Below are 19358 nucleotides of genomic sequence, written 5' to 3'. Positions count from 1 at the left end.
TCGCCATGATATCAGGAAGATCAGCTTAGTCTGGCTTCCAGTACGAGAGACAATTTCTGGATTCAATTACAGCAGTAATAATGTAATCACAGGAGTCTTGGTCCTCAAGAGGGGAAGCCTGCCCCCTCCTCCCCCCAAATCCACAATCGGGGGAAGGATTTGATTAGGAAATAATGAAAGAGGAATAAAAGAGCCTGTGCATTTCTGAATTCTCCAGAATTCTTGGCCGTGCAAGCTGATCACCAAAAGCTGGGGATGGGGAAGAGTCAAGAAGCCCACACATCAGGCCAGATGTTTCATATTTCAGGTCAGAGCATTCAGTACCAATCAAAGAGGGTATCTGTCACTCAGGATTGAAATGAGGGGTCCTTGGTGCCCTCTGAGCTTGGCTGTTTCCTTGCGGATGTTTCATTACCCAACTAGGTAATAGCATCAGTGCTCAAGTTTCCAAGGTAACTGACGATGTTACCTATTTAGGTAATGAAACATCAGCAAAAGAACAACCAAACTCGGAGAGCAGCAAAGATTCTAGAGCACTAAGTACGATTGGTGCTGAGCTACGTCTAGAATTTGGAGCGAAGAAAACGCCTGTTGGAAGTCTGTTCTCTCCTAGAAGGACGGGAAAACTTGGCTCCGGAAAGGCTGGAGAGATGCCACTATGTCAGCCACGGGTGGGCTACGTGGACAAATTGCTTTGATTCATAAATGTGCATCTTTTAACTATGACTCCATCAGGCAGATTCCTTGGGTATGAACCAAGAATGACAGGTCAAATGCCAGAGACAGAGTTGTTGGACTGACATAACAATCTCTCAGTAACGCAAGCACACGTTGTTCCCTGCAGATGAAAAAACCGGAGCCATCTCACTCTTCTTCTGTGCTTTCTCTCCACTGCACCCCCTTTTCTTAGGCTCTTAGCATTTCACTCCATCAACTGCTAAAAGTCAATGTTGGATGCGCAGTTTGTTTTTATTCTTCCTTAAATTTAAGCTTAAAACTTTCAAAGGGAACTTGTCTGAAACACCAGGTGCCTGACACTCTGCATTCTTCCTCTGTGTTAATGAAATCAGCAACACGAAACAAAAATTGTTGTTAGTTGCAACGTCGTGTCCGACCCAGCGTGACCCCATGGACAACGTTCCTCCAGGCCTTCCTGTCCTCTACCATCTTCTGGAGTCCATTTCAGCTCACGCCTACTGCTTCAGTGACTCCATCCAGCCACCTCCTTCTCTGTCGTCCCCTTCTTCTCTTGCCCTCCATCTTTCCCAGCATTAGGCTCTTCTCCAGGGAGTCCTTCCTTCTCACTAGGTAGAAACAAAACTACTGATCTTCAATTGTATCCATGGTACAATTTTTTTTAATCAACGCACAAAATGGCTGATTTTTGCACATTGCAAAGACTTTTGGTTCTTTTAACAATAATTTACCGAACCCGCGGAAGTTTCTTGGCTTATATGAAATGTTATGATCTAAGCCGTAGTTTACAAAGCTGAGTTCACACAGAACATTAAGAACGTAGGAAAATGTTGGCGTCTTTTCAGCTTATTCAGTAAAGTGGAAAGATGTTGACTTCATTCTTGCTAATGTTCTGAACTGACCCAGTTTTCTCAGTTTGCACAATAAACATATTAAGCCATGAGGAAACTATCCATGCATAGTTCAGGTGTGTAAATGCAGCCATTAAACTTGTAACTGGTTTGGCAAACACAGCCAGCCAGCAGCCTGAAAACAACCAAAACAACTCCAAAACAAAAATCAGTGAGACACTAGTTGTGAACTTTGTTGGACAAACAAGATCTGGTAATTAAACACTCCAGTTTCTGAACTAAGTTTGGAGGCAGGACTTTTTATTGACTCTTTTTGAAAACTTATCACCACCTTTCCCCTCCATCTCTTGATAGCTGATTCAAATCCTCCATAAGCCCATTCAGAACAGGTCGCTATGAAGGACCAAGTGGTTCCACTGGACCAAAGAAACTAGCACTTATGATGTTACTTAGTTTGGGTAATGAAATGTCTGCAAGGAAACAATCATGCTCAGAGAGCACCAAGGACCCCTCGAAACAGCAGAATCGTTCCATTGTTGATTGGCTCACACAGCTATGGCCCTTAATTCTATGATCTCTTCACCCTTAATTATTCTCCATGGGTTCCTGGGAGCTAGTTGCGAATGTAAAGCTTCATGTTTGGTTATAGACAGTGACCAACCAGACTAGACGAAGATCCAATACCTGACATTCCATACAGACTAACTGGAGATACTACTGGTAAATAGATTGTCATCCAGGATATTCCTTTGGCCAGTGGTCCTCAACCTTGGCAACTTTAGGCTATGTGGACTTCTAGAATTCCTCAGCCATCAATTCTAGGAGTTGAGGTCCACACATCTTAGTCTCCAAGCCTGAGAAACACTGCTCTAGCCTAAAGACATATAGACACCCACAAGCACAGCAGAAAAACTGTTTGATGAGACTCATGCAAATCAAGTTCTACTAGGCTTAATAAGGATCTCCGTCGTTTCCTGCAGAGGCCTTGTCAAATGAAATTGAGCACTGTATGACATTTGGCTAAGGGTTGCAGATTTCTACTCCACCACTAACTATCCGGTTTGCAGTGGAGGCCGGGGAAAGAGGGTCTAATCAAGCTGTAAATTTAATGGTTTGGAGTACGTATAACTGGCAAAGACATCTATGCTATCTGCAGGCCCACCAAGACGTAGGACACTTTTTACATTGCCTCGATTCCTTATCTGCCTTCTGCAGAGCCAGGAAATGGATCTGTTTCAGGGGTATTCAGTGACTGATTAGTATTCTTGTTCGAGTGCATTGTATTGGGCTGCCATTTTTAATTGGGTTGATAAAATCACTGGTATTTAACTTTTGACAGGCTGAAATCTTGGAACCTGGCCAGTGTACAAAGGCATATAAATAATAAACTTATAATCAGTTCTGGATCCGTTTGATCTTGCAATACTGGCTGTGATTTCTGGGTTAGAAGCAATGCGTCTTGACTGTCAGCGAAGGCCTTATTTTTCTGTGCCTGCCACAATTCTGCAGAGCTTGTGACTGGCCCTCTTCTCATTTGCAAGAGTCTTTCCTTATCCCACCAGGCAGATCTTGTTGCAGGGCCTCTTTTCAACAAAACAAAGGAATGGGGTCTTTTCAGTCTAGCAGCTCCCCTTCATAGCAACATGACATGAAGAAAAATGTGGATGAGACGGTGGCACTAACTGTCTTTTCTCTGATTTTGTGTAGACTGGGAAAGAAAAAAACCTCGTGTTATTCCAGGGCCAGTAGTAGCATGGGGTGAAGCCCAGAAAGATTGTTTTCCTGTGGTTTCCGATAATCTCCGTTTTCTCAGGAAAAAAAAAAAGATAATCAAGATCTATTGCAAATAAGGATTGTGGAAAATGTCCCTCTATATAACATGGCAGATCTGACTGTGCTGTGGAAAGTTGAAAAGTCAGCTTCTTGCAACGTGTTATATGCTTAGAGCCACCCTTGAAGACTGCTCAGAAATTTCATTTACCTCGATATTCAGACATTAAATTCCACACTGGAACTACTTGCTTGATTGTGGCTCCCCATCCTCCAGGCAAATCTATTCCCAAGGTAAGTGCGAACGTTCGAAACTATTATCTTGCAATTGGCATCTACGCAAGTTGTGCAACGTGGTTTATCAAAGGATAAATGAAATCGTCGCATCTTCTTCTTGTGAAGGAACGGCCTCCACCCACCCACTTGCCACCAAGACAGCACATTTTATCAACAAACAATATAATTTCTTCCATGACTCTTTCTTCCTCCACCCAGAAAGGAAAGTAAAAAGAGAGAGAGAGAGAGAAAGAGACAGGAAGATAAAGAAAGGATATATTTCAGCAGCTAAACCGCAGTTATGATGTCCGACCAGTGGCTGACATCTCTGCAAGGAGTTTCCTTAACCTCAGGAGCAGAAAAGGCTGGGACTTCTATGAAATGGCTGATTAACCTTCCTAATCCAGTTAACAGCAGAAACAGCAGCCGGGAGCAAGGTCTGCATAGTGAGGGCACATGGAGAGAGAGGACTGGACCCTCCAGCGGGGAGATACATAAAGAAGGTGGGAGAATTTGGATGTGGGGACTAGAATAGACATTGCAATTGACCCGGCTCTCTGCCACCCGCTTGTACTCTGCAGCATCGGTTGCCCAATCACAGAGAAGAATGCAAATCAGGGAGGTTTTGAAAGCAGGGGAGGCATGCCCCCAAATTTCAAGGCGGTGGGAGGGGAAAGTAGGGAGGGGAACAGGCTACCAGTTGCTTGCTTGAGTATCACCCGTACATCAGGTGATTCCACAGTGGGCTCCGGTTGATGCCTCCCCTAATTCAGCTGATGGCACTTCCATGAGGCTGCATCCTATACTGCTGCAATAATATTTGGAGAATAGAAAAGGGGAAGGTATCAGGTTGTCTAAGCCCCCCCCCCCCGCTCTAGTGCTCAAATGGCATCTAGCTGCGCTGGGAACATGCTATGGAGCTTGGCCACAGTGCTACACCTGCCCATCATGAGTCAGATGGCTAAAGACCAAGAGAGGATAATTTTTCTCCTTTTCAGCAGAAACTCATAAAATTGGCTGATTTTATTACTGGAATGGGAAGGGTCTATTGCAGGGGTTCTCAACCTGTGGGTCGGGACCCCATTTGGGGCCGAACGACCATTTCACGGGGGTCGCCAAACAATGCAGTCCGCCATTTTTTCCCCCTTTTCCTTAGCTGTGCTACTCCCTTTGATTCTATTGGCTTTTGAAAGCCAATAGAATAGACTCTCTTGAATAGAGTCTAATTCTATTGGCTTTCAAAAGCCAATAGGAATTGTCCAGACTGTCTCTGCCCTGCTGAGCCCGCCAAAAGTCCCATTCTGCAAACGGTGCTGCACCAGTTGAGTAGTCCTCGACTTAACGACCGGTTGAGTAGTCCTCGACTTACGACTGGTTGGGGGTCGCGGCATTAAAAAGGTTGAGAACAACCTGCTTAGGAATTGCACGAACTTAAGCAGTGACTTTATAAGTCAAGAAAAGTGAAGCAGTCATATAATCAATCAACTTCAGGATATATCTATAGTTTCACATATCATGCTAACCCAAAATCAGAGAAACCCAATTTATGGCTTAGCGCAGTGCACTAAGCACATTTTCTTTTAATACATTTTTACAGGAAATACTGCTTCTAAGTTAAGTTCCAATTACCCAATCCACGTCCTGCAGAAGCTTCCATTCCTGGACATTTGCCAGATTACAACTTCCATCATTCTCCATGGTTTGTCTAGCTGGCAACCCTGAGAGGTATAATTAAATTCTTCTGGCAGGCCGTACCCAGGGCAAAACCGCGCTTCTTAATTTTTCTATTGCAGAATACCGTTCATGGTATAGATTTGGTCCTCATTTTAATACCAAAGGGCGCTGGGTTGTGACAAGCAATGAAGAAGATTAGGAGCCTAGAAGCTAAAACATATGAAGAACGGTTGCAGGAACTGGGTACGTCTAGTCTAGTGAAAAGAGAGACCAGGGGGTGACACGATAGCAGTGTTCCAATATTTAAAGGGCTGCCACAAAGAAGAGGAGGTCAACCTATTCTTCAAAGGACCAGAACACGAAGCAATGGATGGAAACTAATCAAGGATAGAAGCAACCTAGAACTAAGGAGAAACTTCTTGACAGAACAATTAATCAGTGGAACAACCTGCCTCCAGAAGCGGTGAATGCTCCAACACTGGAGGTTTTTAAGAAGAGACTGGACAGCCATTTGTCCGAAATGGTATAGGGTTTCCTGCCTGAGCAGGGGGTTGGGCTAGATGACCTGCAAGACCCTTTCCAACTTTATTATTATTATTATTATTATTATTATTATTATTATTATTATTATTATTATTACTACTACTACTACTACTACTACTACTACTACTACTACTTCCAGTTAGAACCAGCCACAAACAGCCTTTCAAAATCATCTCTCAGATTTGTGGGAATAACTTTTTTCCAAGAGGGAAAAAAAATATATCTCCAATCTTTTGAGCTTAACTTGGAGGCATCCAGGGAGGCCAAAGACCTCATTCTTCAACGGAAAACAAGATTTTCATAAACCCTTTTGCTACTTTGGTCACTAAATATGCATGAGAAAAAAAAAATTTTTTGCAGGACACGCGAGAGAACCTCCCATCTCTCTCCTTGGAAAGAATGCTTGGATGCAAGGCTTCCTTCAGATTCGGAAGAACTGGTTCGGAAAAAAAAAAAAAAGAAGAACATTTGTACAGGGGAATGGTTCTTTCCAGCCTTAACTGATTGCTGCTGTTTAGTGGATCAGATGCTCAAAGGTGTTTCCAGACCAGCAGGTATTACAGAGTTCTTTCATCTTCCTCTGCTTCATGGATTATTTATATTGGGGGATGGGGGGAGCCAGAAGTCATTGTGGGAAAATTCGGTAGGCTATGAAGAGAAGAGTTCAGCATCTGAGTTTCCCCCTCTCAAATGTTCTGAATGAGGCCAGGAAACAAAAGCTGTGCCAGGAAACACTTCTTGTAATCAGGATCACATGAATGCATTAAAAAGAAAGCACTCCAGGGGACACCTCCTTCCATAATCCGGAGGCAATTAGTGCCACTAATTGCTTCATCTCCCGATTTCTCTGGATATGCAATACTGCAACCAGTCTAGATCAATGGTAGTGTTGGGTGGAGAAGGCAGGAGATTTATTGCCGAATATCGCTAGGATTCAGGTGCTAAAAATTGACTGGCTTTACGCGCATTACCATTAACTAGGGATAAACTGCAGTCCTCGGCTTACGGTCCTTCGTTCAGCAACCATTCAAAGTTAAGATGGCGCTGTAAAAAGGTCACTTGTTTGCAATTTGAGCACTTGTCAACAGGCATGTATTAACAACCATTGCAGCATCCCGGGGTTGGGGGATCCCCCATTTGTCGGCTTACCACAAGCAAAGTCAACAGGGGAAGCCAGATTTGCTTAACAACCAGGTGATTCGCTTACCAACCAGGGCTGAAAAAAGGCGATAAAAAGAGGCACAACTCAATCAACAGTTGCATCGCTTAGTGATGGAAATTCTGGTCTCGCCTGCGGTCGTAAGGCGAGAACTATCTGTTGGCTCAGGAAACGTCCAAAGCCAAAATGCAAAATTAGTGCAAAGTTTGCATCTAATCCATGCCAAGCTGGATTTCATCTGCAGGAAAGCATAAAATACATTTAAAAAAAAAGGTTAGGCAGGTTGTATTGGGCACTGAGGAAGAGTAGAGTAGAGTAGAGTAGAGTAGAGTAGAGTAGAGTAGAGTAGAGTAGAGTAGAATGGGAATAGGAATAGGATAGTTGGAAGGGACCTTGGAGGTCTTCTAGTCCAACCCCCTGCTTAAACAGGAAACCCTATACCATTTCAGACAAGTGGTTGTCCAATCTCATCTTAAAAACCTCCAGTGTTGGAGCATTCACAACTTCTGGAGGCAAGTTGTTCTACAATGCAGAAAAAGGTCCATATCTACTCTGAGTTTCAGGTAAACCATCTACTGAAGATTCCAAAGCAATTGATGTCAGAGGTTCGGGCAAATTAGGATCCTATATAGTGGTTCACCTGTCTTATGGATGACCACGTACAGTTGACTATTTTAGGGAAGATCTTGACTTTCCTGCAAGAGTTCTCACAGTCAGAATGAACACAGTCAGGAATTTGGCAGGAATGAAAAGGAAGTACAAGTTTTCAACATACATACATACATATATATATATATATATATATATATATATATATATACATACATACATACACACACACACACACACACACACACACACACACATACATACATACATAAAACACAAAGACAAACAAAACGTGAACACCAGGAAAAATACAATACTAGAAAAATTTAATAAATTACCAAGCTTTCGTCGAAAAACTATCGACATCGTCAGGGTTCAATGCTAGTCAATGTGAGAAACCTATATAGGATTAATCAGCGCTTGCATCTGGCTCCTGGACCTCGTTACCGGTCCTAGCTGATTGGGCTGCATTCTGGACGTATCCTCAGCACCAATATTCATCCTTTTCCTACTTCCCTTTCCTATATATGCATCATTGTTCGTCCCCTCATCACAAGTTCTTAGGCTAAGCAGATTTTTCCTGGTGTTCAAGTTTTGTTTGTCTTTGTGGTATGGATATACCCAGGAATCATGTTTTTACTGATATTATTCTCACACACACACACCCAAATATATATATATATATATATGATTAGTTCTGGATTAGTCTGTTGTGTAAACCCAACAAAACTGGTTTGTAATCCAGAGATGTTGTTGCTCTGTGAGAGGTACAATCCAGTAGTACTTCTGTCTCACTTGAACAAATTGTGGTTAAATAAATCAGAGTTTTGGATATTGTGCGACCCAGATCTTGGCCTTTTTCTAGTTCCGATCATTTGTATCTGCTGAACTGGATATGTTTGCTTTGAAATAAAAGAAAGTAGCAGCACTGTATCTGGGAGATGTCATGCTACAACCCTTCTCTGGTGCTAATGAAATCAGCCACTTGGACTCACGAGATGCTCTCCCAGGGCAGCAGGTGATGTAAGCCAGCGCTGGACTAATTGCTTGTTTAGCAGAGCTTGGAAGAAGCGCTGCAAATTCCTCCTCCTCCTGCTCCTCCTCCATATACCTTGGACCGATTCCCATCATTTCCCAGCCAGCATTAATGGTAGTTGGGGAGATGGTGGGTCCTGAAGTCCAATCCCTTGTTGGACTTCATGTTGCAGAGGAACCCTTTCAGCAAACTCTGTTTTCCAAGGGACTCGTTATTTCAAAACATAGACAGGGAGCTAAGCCATGGAATCTTCCCTGTCGTTTTAGCAAAAGGGTATAACCTTCGCCAAACCTGCTCAACAGTAATCTAGCAGAATGCAATTGATTTCCGGAATACCCACTAGAAGTCTGAAAGAGGCTACAATGGTTTAGGGCTGGTAAGAAATGGAGGTAGTGACAGATTTTATCTTCCTGGGCTCCAAGATCACCCCAGATGGGGACTGCAGCCAAGAAATTAAAAGACGCTCCTGAGGAAGAAAGCTATGGCAAATCTAGACAGCATATTAAAAAGGAGAGACATCACCCTGCCAACAAAAGTATGTATAGTCCAGGCCATGGTTTTCCCAGTTGCAATGTATGGCTGTGAAAGTTGGACCATGAGAAAGGCTGAGCACCAAAGAATTCAGCCCTTTGAACTGGAGAAGACTCCTGTGAGTCCCCTGGACTGCAAGGCGATCCAACCGATCAGTCCTAGAAGAGATCAACCCCGACTGCTCTTTAGATCCTGAAGTTGAAACTCAAATACTTTGGCCACCTAATGAGAAGGAAGGACTCACTGGAGAAGAGCCTGATGCTGGGAAAGATGGAGGGCAAGAGAAGAAGGGGACGACAGAGAATGTGGTGGCTGGATGGAGTCACTGAAGCAGGAGGCGTGAGCTTAAAGGGACTCCAGAAGATGGTAGAGGACAGGAAGGCCTGGAGGAACGTTGTCCATGGGATCATGATGGGTCGGACATGACTTCACAACTAACAAAAACAGGAAAGCAACAGCTGTTCTGGACAAGCAAGTCAATATCTAAAGAGGAGTATGCAATGCAAACCTTGAGAGGGTTGCATGGCTTAAGACCCTGAACCCCGAGATTCAGATGTATACAACCCATTCTAGAACATATAAACCTCAGCCAGCAGTGCCCTGGAGAATATACAGAGGGCTTAGTCCAGGGGTCTTCAAACTTGGCCCTTTTGTGACTTGTGGACTTCAACTCCCAAAATTCTTCAGCCAGCTTGCCTGGCTAAGGAATTCTGGGAGTCGAAGTCCACAAATCATAAAAGGACCAACTCTGAAGACCCCTGACTTAGTCTCTACTAACCCTAAAATATACAGACCACTTTGTTTTCCCTACCAACCACTCTGAGAGACTAAAGCTTCCAGCACGTCTCTTTCGAGAAATCAAACCTAGAAAGACACATTCTTAGGCCAGAGATGCAACAATCCAACAAGCTCTGGAGAGGTGACAGCTCAGCCTGTTCGATCCTTGCCATGTATGCAACTGTTTGCTGGCCTTAAAGAAGGTGCCAGAGAAAGAAAGTGCCAACTAGAGCCCAGAGACCTTCCAGCATTCATTCTTGGCTCTTCCTTCCAATCCTTCCTTTCCTTCTTTCTTCCTTCTTTCTTCCTTCTTTTCTCCTTTTCTTCCTTTCTTTCCTGTTCTTTTCCTCCCTCCCTCCCTCCAGTTTGGTTTTAAGATCACAGCAACAGGGCAAACAGTTTCAGCTTGCCACCACTTAGCCCTGGCCACATATCCCCAAAGCAACTGCTACAGCCTTATTAAAGCTAATTGGAAGAGAACTTCTGGTGTTTAAAGGTAACGTGTTAACCCTTGGCTGGCCAAGCTTTGGCAAAAGAGTCTCACTGGATCCTGGACAATCCTGGTCTGTTACACCCCTCACCTTCCCTTAGAGACAAAGGCAGCTGCACGTTTCCCAGCAAATACGCTGGTTGCATCCACACACAAAAATGTTTAACCAAGTCAGTTGGAAATCTAGCAGTTGCATTTGTGCAATAGGATAAAAAAAAAAACACCATTTGATTTGATTTGGTTGTGGGGATTGTGTAAACCCACCTCCTGCTTGGTTACACATATTGGGCAAAACCATTAAAAATGGATTAATTCAGGAATCAAATTGAGTAAACATTGCCATGCCTTCATTTGTGATGATTGGTTACTGGTTGCAATTCCAGGGGCTGGTTGTTACTTTTAAAGACCTACATGGCTTATAGCCAAGTGGTTTGAAGGACCCCCTTTCCCCAATTACATCTACCTCGCCCACCAGAGTGGGTAGGCGGGATATCTCCTAATTTGAGAATTTGATCTGAATCTGGACAAGCATTTTGTAATGACAGCAGAATGCTCTATTTCTGACTGTATATTTATTTGGTTTTTCAGACTCAGTTATCCAGAGTCAGACAAATAACAGTTACAAAGCAGTCATACACGTAAAACTAGATTACACTGAACTTACAGAACCTGGGGCATTTTTTTAAAAAAAAGTTTTCAACTACTTTAAGCACAATTAAAGCACTCAACAGTGCTTAACAGTCTTGCTCCCAGCAAAGATAATGAGCAACATAAATATAACTACCGGTATCACAATTCTTATAGTCAAGACAAGAGAATTAAATGGAACGTACTGCTGGAGTTTGTGACCAGAAACAGGTGAAATCCAAGCCTTTATTTAAGACTGATCATTATCAAAAACTTAAAACCCCACTGCTGAGTTCAGGCAGTCATCCTCTCTAACCAAACTCCTGCCTTTTACTCTGAATTTTAAGTTGTTTATTGTTAAAATGGGAAAAAGGCGATTCAATATTTCATGTTGCAAATGCTGCATTAAGTACAACAATTGATCATTCCTACAGTTAGAGAAAGGAAGTGAACCTTGAAAATAAAGAGGATTTAAAGCTCCAGAATATCTAACTAGAACTGAAATATATTTAAGTTGTGCCTGATTCAGTGCCTGCAACAGCCACCCCAGGACCCAAAAATCAAATCCAGGTAAACGTTAACCAAAATTAGCAGGCAAACGCGGTAAAAGGTGTGTTACTAGCTCGGCAAACCTGTCACAAACTGATCAACTTTATTTCTTCTTAGCAAGCTGCAATCAAGGCTAACAGAATAAACTACGGCCCCACTAACTTACGCGTGAGGCTGCAATTTGCCCTCGCTCGCTCGCTTCTCTTACTGCAGCGACAAGTCCTAAAAGCCCAGTCAAGAAAAAAAGACAGAAAGAAAGAGCGAGCGGAGTTCAATTATCCGAGACGCATGCCCCCGTTTTAAGACAGCCAAGAAAGGTTCCTAAATTCTTCCCATTGCCTAGGATTGGCGCGAGGGACAAGGGCCTGAAGCGGACGCAGACGTGCAGCATTCACACGACCCTCGCGCGGCTTCAAATACGACGGGAGGCTTCCGAGCGGCGCCCAGGCAATCCGAGAGATACGGATCGCGCGAGCCAGCGGGGAACGGGAGAACGGGGGATAAACTCCGCCAGCCTTAACCGGCATTAGCCCAGCCACCCCCCCACCCCACCCCACCCCGGGCCAAGTCGTAGCCCATCACACCCCCCAGCTTAGCCTTGGCGCGCTGCGGCTGATGGGCTTGGAAGGTGGGTCCCAAGAAGGGGGATGGGCTTGGAAGGGGGGGTCCCAAGAAGGGGCCCCCAGCTTAGAAGGGGGTCCCAAGAAGGCACCTCCAGCTTAGCCTTGGCGCGCTGCGGATGATGGGCTTGGAAGGGGGGGTCCCAAGAAGGGGGATGGACTTGGAAGGGGGGGTCCCAAGAAGGGGGATGGGCTTGGAAGGGAGGTCCCAAGAAGGGGGTCCCAAGAAGGGCCCCCCAGCTTAGAAGGGGGTCCCAAGAAGGCACCCCCAGCTTTGCCTTGGCGCGCTGCGGATGATGGGCTTGGAAGGGGGGTCCCAAGAAGGCACCCCCAGCTTAGCCTTGGCGCGCTGCGGATGATGGGCTTGGAAGGGGGGAGTCCCAAGAAGGGGGATGGGCTTGGAAGGGGGGGGGGTCCCAAGAAGGCGCCCGGAGAGCTCTAGCTCTTTCAGGGCAAGGCTTCCCAGAGCTGCCGGTCCAAGCTGGTGCCAAGCCCCGAGACGGCCGGGCTGCGGACCCGGGGCGCTGCCTTCCTGGAGGGCGGCCGGAGCCGCTGACTCACCTCCCGCCGCTGGGCTCCTGCCGCCGCCGCCGGCAGCGGCGCCGAGCTGCTCCCCGCGGCCTCCTGCATCCGCCCACCCGGCGCCCTGGCCAGCCGCGGAGAAAGATGCCGCCAGGCGCCCGGCTGGGCCGCTTTAAGCGCGCGGGGTGGGGACCGGCCCTGGCCTCTCCCGCAGCCGGGGCGGCGGCCAGCCAAGCCGGGCTGGAGAAGGGCTGGGCCACGCCGGGAGGGTGGGGGACGCGCGGCGGAGGCGGGCTGCAGCTCCAGCCCCGGGTCCCCACGCGCACCTGGGGCTGCTTTCCCTCGCTGGACGGCTGGACGGAGCCCCGTTGGCGAGACTGACACGCGCCGCGTTCTTCCGCTGCTGTGTGAATGCAGGGCTGAGTCAAGGGGAGCCTGGTTCAGCCTGGCGCTGCCAAAGCAGCGCCCCCTTCCTTTTCTCCCTGGCGCAGGGAAGGTGGATCCGTGCCCGCTTGGGGCAGGTCGCCCCGGGTGAGAAAGATCCTCCTCGGGTTGTCTGAAGGCGGCTTATTAAGTCAGAAAGGTAGCCTCGTTCGTCCCGCTGCCCGTGAGGACATTCTGCTTGGGCTGGGGGCGGTGTGCAAATGCAGCCCCTCTTATTTTGGTGCCTCGGTCAACCGTCCAGGAGCTTCAATGGAGCGGGACTTCGCAGGATTTGGGAATCCAGAGATGTTGATCAGGGCATTGCCCTGCTGATTCATAGTATTTTTCTGGAGGTCCCAGAAGATGCCATCTTCCACTTGAAAGCTTCTGGGCTTCAATTTTTTTCCCTTACCAGAAAAGAATACATCTCAATCCATTTAAAAGAGAAAAAACAAAACAAAACATGGAAAACCTTTGGATTGGAAGTGTCCGGCATCCTGTCTGAAGCATTTTCCCCCTTCTGTTAGAGCAGGGGTTCTCAACCTTGGCAACTTTAAGACTTGTGGACTTCAACGCCCAGAATTCCTCAGCCAGCAAAGCTTAAAGTTGCCAAGGTTGAGAACCCCTGCCCTAGACTTTCTCAACCTTGGCAACCTGAAGATGGATGGACTTCAATTCCCAGAATTATCCTGCCAGCATATGTGGAACCAGAGAATTCTGGGACTTGAAGTCCACCCATCTTCAAGCTGCCAAGACTGAGAAACACTGCCTTAGATTATGCTGTGGATGTTAGCAACTCATGCAGGGACAACTGCTAGCACTGTTAGCAATCTCTTACTGAGAGGCAGCTGGCTGAGGAATTCTGGGCGTTGAAGTCCACAAGTCTTAAAGTTGCCAAGGTTGAGAACCCCTGTAAGGATGTCCATTTTTCAAAGAGGACCTGCAGTTTTCTTGACAAACTTTTTGGAAGCGGTTGGCTATTGTCTCCTTCCTTGGGCTGAAAGCCACCGGCTCAAGGTCACCCAGCTAGCTTGGTGCCCAAGGCAGGACTAGAACTCACAATCTCCCCGTTTCTAACCTGATGCCTTAACCCAGCGTTTCTCAACCTTCGCAACTTGAAGATGGGTGGACTTCAACTCCCAGAATTCCTCAGCTAGGCAGCCATCTTTGAGTTGCCAAGGTTGAGAAACTCTGTCTTAACCACTACAGCAAACTGTCTCTCATCCAAAGCATTTAGGAGGCTCCGAATTGCACAACAGACTTTTTAGGGTTGGCATTTTGTTTAGATACGATATCACAGACACGATGGGCTTTCAAAAAAATGAGCTTTAGAGCGGTTGTCCATTTGGGGTTCCCAGATCTCCTTCTTTGGATGCCATCTCAGAGCTTCCTACAGCGTCCAAAAGGGATGGCATGGCTTCCCGCTTATCTTCCTACAAAGGATTGTGCACACACTGAAAGAAGCTTATTAGCTTTTTTTCGAAACAGGTTTTCAAGTTAGTGATGGCTGTGACTGCAATGCTTTACCACTTTGAGACCCAAGTGTCGTGCAATGGGGTGAGCGCCCGTTTTTGCCTAGCTCCTACCCATCTAGCAGTTGGAAAGTGCAAATTCTTCTTCTTCTTGTGCCCTATCCGTTATCGGATGTTGGCGATCCTGTTTTTATCAGCAGCCGCACGAAAAAGTGCTGCTGAGTTTTGTCCAAACCAATCCCTTAGATTTTGAAGCCACGATGTTCTTCTTCTGCCTGGACCTTGTTTGCCTTCCATCTTTCCCTGGAGGATTAAATGGAGTATGCCGTATCTTTCTGGGTGTCGCATCACGTGTCCGAAATATTCTAATTTTCATTTTTTAATTGTTTTGATGATTTCCCTTGGCTTTCCCAGACGGCTTATCGCCTCCTCATTTCTGATCTCGTCAACCCAGCTTATACATAACAGCTGCCTGTAAATCCACATTTCAAATGCTTCTAGTCTCTTCAGGTGGCCTTCGGTCAGAGACCGACTCTCTACTCCATAGAGCAGGATAGAAAAAAACATAGCATCTGACAAGCCTGATTTTCAGTCTTAGGCTTATGTCGTGCAAATGTGAGTAGATAAATAAGTACCACTTTGGTGGGTAAGAAACAGCGCTCCATGACGTCATGCTGGCTAAGGACCGTAGGAACATCTCTGGACAGTGCTGGCTCAATGGCCTTAAAACGGAGATGAGCCCCACCCTGTATGTAACCGGCAACGACTAGCGGAGTAAAATCCACAGGGACTCCTTTCCTTCCTTCCAAACCAGCCCCCCAAATCTGGAAAATCAAGCCCCATCCACTAAGCAGGTACTGGAGGCTAAAACATACGAAGAATGATTGCAGGAATTGGGTATGTCTAATTTAATTGAAAATAAGGATTAGGGGTGACATGAGAGCAGTGTTCCAGTATTTGTCGGGCTGCCCACAAAGAAGAGGGGGGTCAACCTATTCTCTCAAGCACCTGAAGACAGAACAAGAAACAATGGATGGGAAGTAATCAAGCAGAGAACCAACCTAGAAAGAAGGAGAAAGTGAGATATAGAACAATTAAGCAGTAGAATGGCTTGCCTTCAGAAGTGGTGGGTGCTCCATCACTGGAGGCTTTTAAGAAGTGATTGGACAACCATTTGCCCGAAATGGTATAGGCCAGGGGTAGGCAACCTTGGCTCTTTTATGACTCGTGGACATCAACTCCCAGAATTCCTGAGCCAGCCATGCTGAGGGGAAAGGGAGAGGTTTCCATGCTGAGCCATGCTGGCTCAGGAATTCTGGGAGCTGAAGTCCACGAGTCATAAAAGAGCCGAGGTTGCTTACCCCTGGTATAGGCTCTCTTGCTTGAACAAGGGGTCGGACTACGAAACCTTCAATGTCTCGTCCAATTCTGGGTATTCTGTTACTGCAACCCAGAGGGAGTCTGTAGCCTTCTGCTAGCCAACTTTCCTCCTTGACTACAGAGCAGATGTTCCTCTGTTTAGGCAGCAAAGATTCCTGCTGCTGATCCCTGATGTAGCATTTCACAGCAATTTCTCAGTTTTAAGCATTGCCAACCATCACCAAATGGTTGCTCTCTGCCTCCACCTAGAGGCACAAAGAGAGTTGGCAGACTTTACAATCTGAGAGATCACGAGAGGACGAGTAGTTCTCATTGAGCAACTGCCTGGTTTCGTGACCATTTGCACTTACACTGGTGCCTCGGGACTCATCGTTAATTGGTTCTGGAAGGTACGATGAGTACCAAACAATTCCCGCCCCCCGTAAGGAATAATGTAGTAAGTCACAAGGCAGCCGATGCTGACAAGTTGAGCTTGTGCGTTGAATGCCAAATCAAACGATGAGGACCGGGAGAACATTTTCACGTCCAAATGAGTTGAGTAGCAAGTTCAACAACTTTCATGATGGTGATGAAACAAAGAAACAAAGTACAGAGAAGAGCAACAAAGAGGATTAAGGGACTGGAGGCTAAAACATATAAGGAACGGTTGCTGGAATTGGGTATGTCTAGTTTAACGAAGAGAAGGACGAGGGGGGACATGATAGCAGTCTTCCAGTATCTCAGGGGCTGCCACAAAGAAGAGGGAGTCAAGCTATTCTCCAAAGTGCCTGAAGGCAGGACAAGAAGCAACGGATGGAAACTAATCAAGGAGAGAAGCAACCTAGAACGAAGGAGAAACTTCCTGACAGTGAGAACAATTAACCAGCAACCAGCATCCAGAAGCGGTGAATGCTCCAACACTGGACGTTTTTAAGAAGAGACTGGACAGCCATTTGTCTGAAATGGTATAGGCCAGGGATAGGCAACCTTGGCTCTTTTATGACTCGTGGACTTCAACTTCCAGAATTCCTGAGCCAGCCATACTGAGGGGAAAGGAAGAGGTTTCCAACCTGAGCCAGGCTGGCTCAGGAATTCTGGGAGTTGAAGTCATAAAAGAGCCAAGGTTGCCTACCCCTGGCGTAGGGTTTCCTGCCTGAGCAGAGGGTTGGACTAGATGACCTCCAAGGTCCCTTCCAACTTTATTATTATTAAATGATGAAACATTAGTTCGTTTAATGACTGCAGTGTTCAGTTAACAACTGCTTCAAGAAAGAGCATAAAACAGGCACGTTCATGTGGGTGACCTGTTTTACGACCAATATAACGTATGACTTTCATCAGCAGGCTCCATTATGGTCATAAATTGAGAACTACCTATACTTGTACTGTGCAAAGCATTGCCCAGTAAGCCATTTTTGCATTTCAGTTATATAACCCAGTTATACTTTCTCTCTTTGCTGGTACTGGAAAAAAAAATTGAGATCTCCTTGTTTCAGGCATTCTATTCACCCTGCACCGTAATTATACACTTTAAAGAATTTAGCCACTGGCACCTTGTCTTTTGTAGAGTTCATAATGTATTCCTCTGGTGCGATGCCAATCCAGCAACCAAACTCTGCATTTCAAACGTGACCTATACTTAGATTTCATTGTACAGTTTGCCCCTCATCAGCTCTCGTGTACGGCTCCAGCGTTAGAGAAATACAGCATGAAATGCACACACCTTCCACTCCAGGCACGTGGATAAACACCACCCAGAAGTCCTGATATTTTTCTTGGAAGAATTACATACCAGCAGCTTTTAGTTACAGCCCTAAGGACGAAACATCAACCTTTACGAAAACCTTTACGGTCAACATGGAGAACATTTGCCTTAAAATAGAAGAGGCTAAAGAACATCTCGAACAGAAATCCATTAGCAGTGCAAAAATATTGAACACCGATGCCGTCTTCAGCTGCGGAATCTCTTCAAGGCAGAGAGATGAGCAAAAGCCGACGGAAGCGACGGATCCAGTACAGGCAGCCCTCAACTTACAGTGCTTCATTTAGGGACCGTTTGAAGTTACAAAACGGGACTGAAAAAAGCGACTTACAACCATTTTTTTTACACTTAACGACCGTTGCAGCATCCCCATGGTGATTTATATTCGGACCACCATCAGAATACCAGAAAGGCACGTTCAGACTCAGGTCAAAGTTCATGCCACAGGAACAACTCCACACAAAAGGCTCCAGAGGGTATAAAAACCCACTCCCTACATGTGTTCACTCTCTTTTCTTCCAGAGCCATCTTTCTGTCTGGCTCTCCTCTTCAATAAACTGCAACCTTCTTTCTAAAGCAGTCGCCATGTTGTTTATTCCCGGCTTGGACTGAACCATGATGTAAACTTCCTTCAACAGTGTTGTGCACATTTCCAACATAAAGTTGAAAAAAATGGGTGGAGTTTGATGGTATCACCATCTTGACTTTAAAAAAAAAATCCCTGCAGATATCCCAGATAGCCAGACAAACAGAAGGAAAGCTACCAGCTGCTCCCCTGCCAGCCATTCGTTTTTAAAGTTTTCCACAACTTGGTTAGAACTGTATTTTCTTTACTATAGTAATTACAAAGAACAGAAGATAGCAGCCAAAAACCTGCTCAGCAGGGTGGTTTTCCTCTGCTGAACTTTGCATCTTTTTAAAAGCAAATTGCAAACCACCAGATTTCAGCAACTGTCCCCCACAATAAAGGAGGTCAGCAATTCTGCAACTCTGTTCAGATGCTCAGAAGGCAGAAAACTTCACTTATGCCTCCATTGGAAGGGGCCAGGCTCCTTGATTTACAAAAAGAAAAAAAGGATGGGAATATTTTGTACTGTAAAATAGCCGTTCTTAGTACTTGTTTTTTTTTTTCTGATGAGAAGGCTGCTGGGGAGGAAAATGAAACTGAGTTCAATTGAGCTAGAGGGGGTAGATGAAAAAGAGGTGAGCAGAATCAGCTAACCTGGACAAGCAGATTCTAGAGATACACCAAGACATCTATTCAGTAGCTTCTCAGATCAGGGATGCTCAGCAAGATAGGAAATGTACATATCTGAGCATCTGTGAGAGCAGGTGCCTCTTTCTGACCACAGCGTAAGAGCTCCTATCCTGCAATGTTTGTCAACCTTGGCAACTTTAACATATGTGGACTTCAACACCCAGAATTCCTCAGCCATTGTCCAAGTCCAGTTGTTTCTAGCAGGTGGTAAGCATGGGCCCTCCTGTGGTTCTGTAAGCCCCTTTCAACAGTGCAGATACCGATGCCATCAAGATGTAGCCCATGTTACACACACTTACTTATGCAATGAAATTTCATTTTAATGTATGCCGATTAGTGTACATTCAAAGTGAC

At 45.7% G+C, this 19358-nt stretch overlaps 1 protein-coding gene across 4 annotated transcripts in view; it reads right to left on the bottom strand.

Annotated features, from left to right (window-relative positions):
- RIMS3 (regulating synaptic membrane exocytosis 3) overlaps positions 1-13169 on the bottom strand; it is a 63976-nt gene extending 50807 nt beyond the window's left edge. For 2 of the 4 annotated variants that reach the window (XM_039329872.1, XM_039329911.1), the window contains exon 1: positions 12770-13168. In XM_039329872.1, the coding sequence (XP_039185806.1) occupies positions 12770-12838 (69 nt within the window). In that variant the 5' untranslated portion in view covers positions 12839-13168. Of the gene's footprint in view, positions 1-12769 lie in introns of all 4 variants that reach the window. The other 2 variants (XM_039329893.1, XM_039329902.1) reach the window with 2 other exon arrangements.
- Positions 13170-19358: the final 6189 nt, after the last annotated feature.

Source organism: Crotalus tigris, unplaced genomic scaffold (genome assembly GCF_016545835.1).
Source record: "Crotalus tigris isolate CLP2741 ecotype Arizona unplaced genomic scaffold, ASM1654583v1 scf7180000017614.5298720, whole genome shotgun sequence".
Taxonomy (NCBI): Eukaryota; Metazoa; Chordata; class Lepidosauria; order Squamata; family Viperidae; genus Crotalus; species Crotalus tigris.
This window is presented reverse-complemented; position numbering and strand designations above follow the sequence as displayed.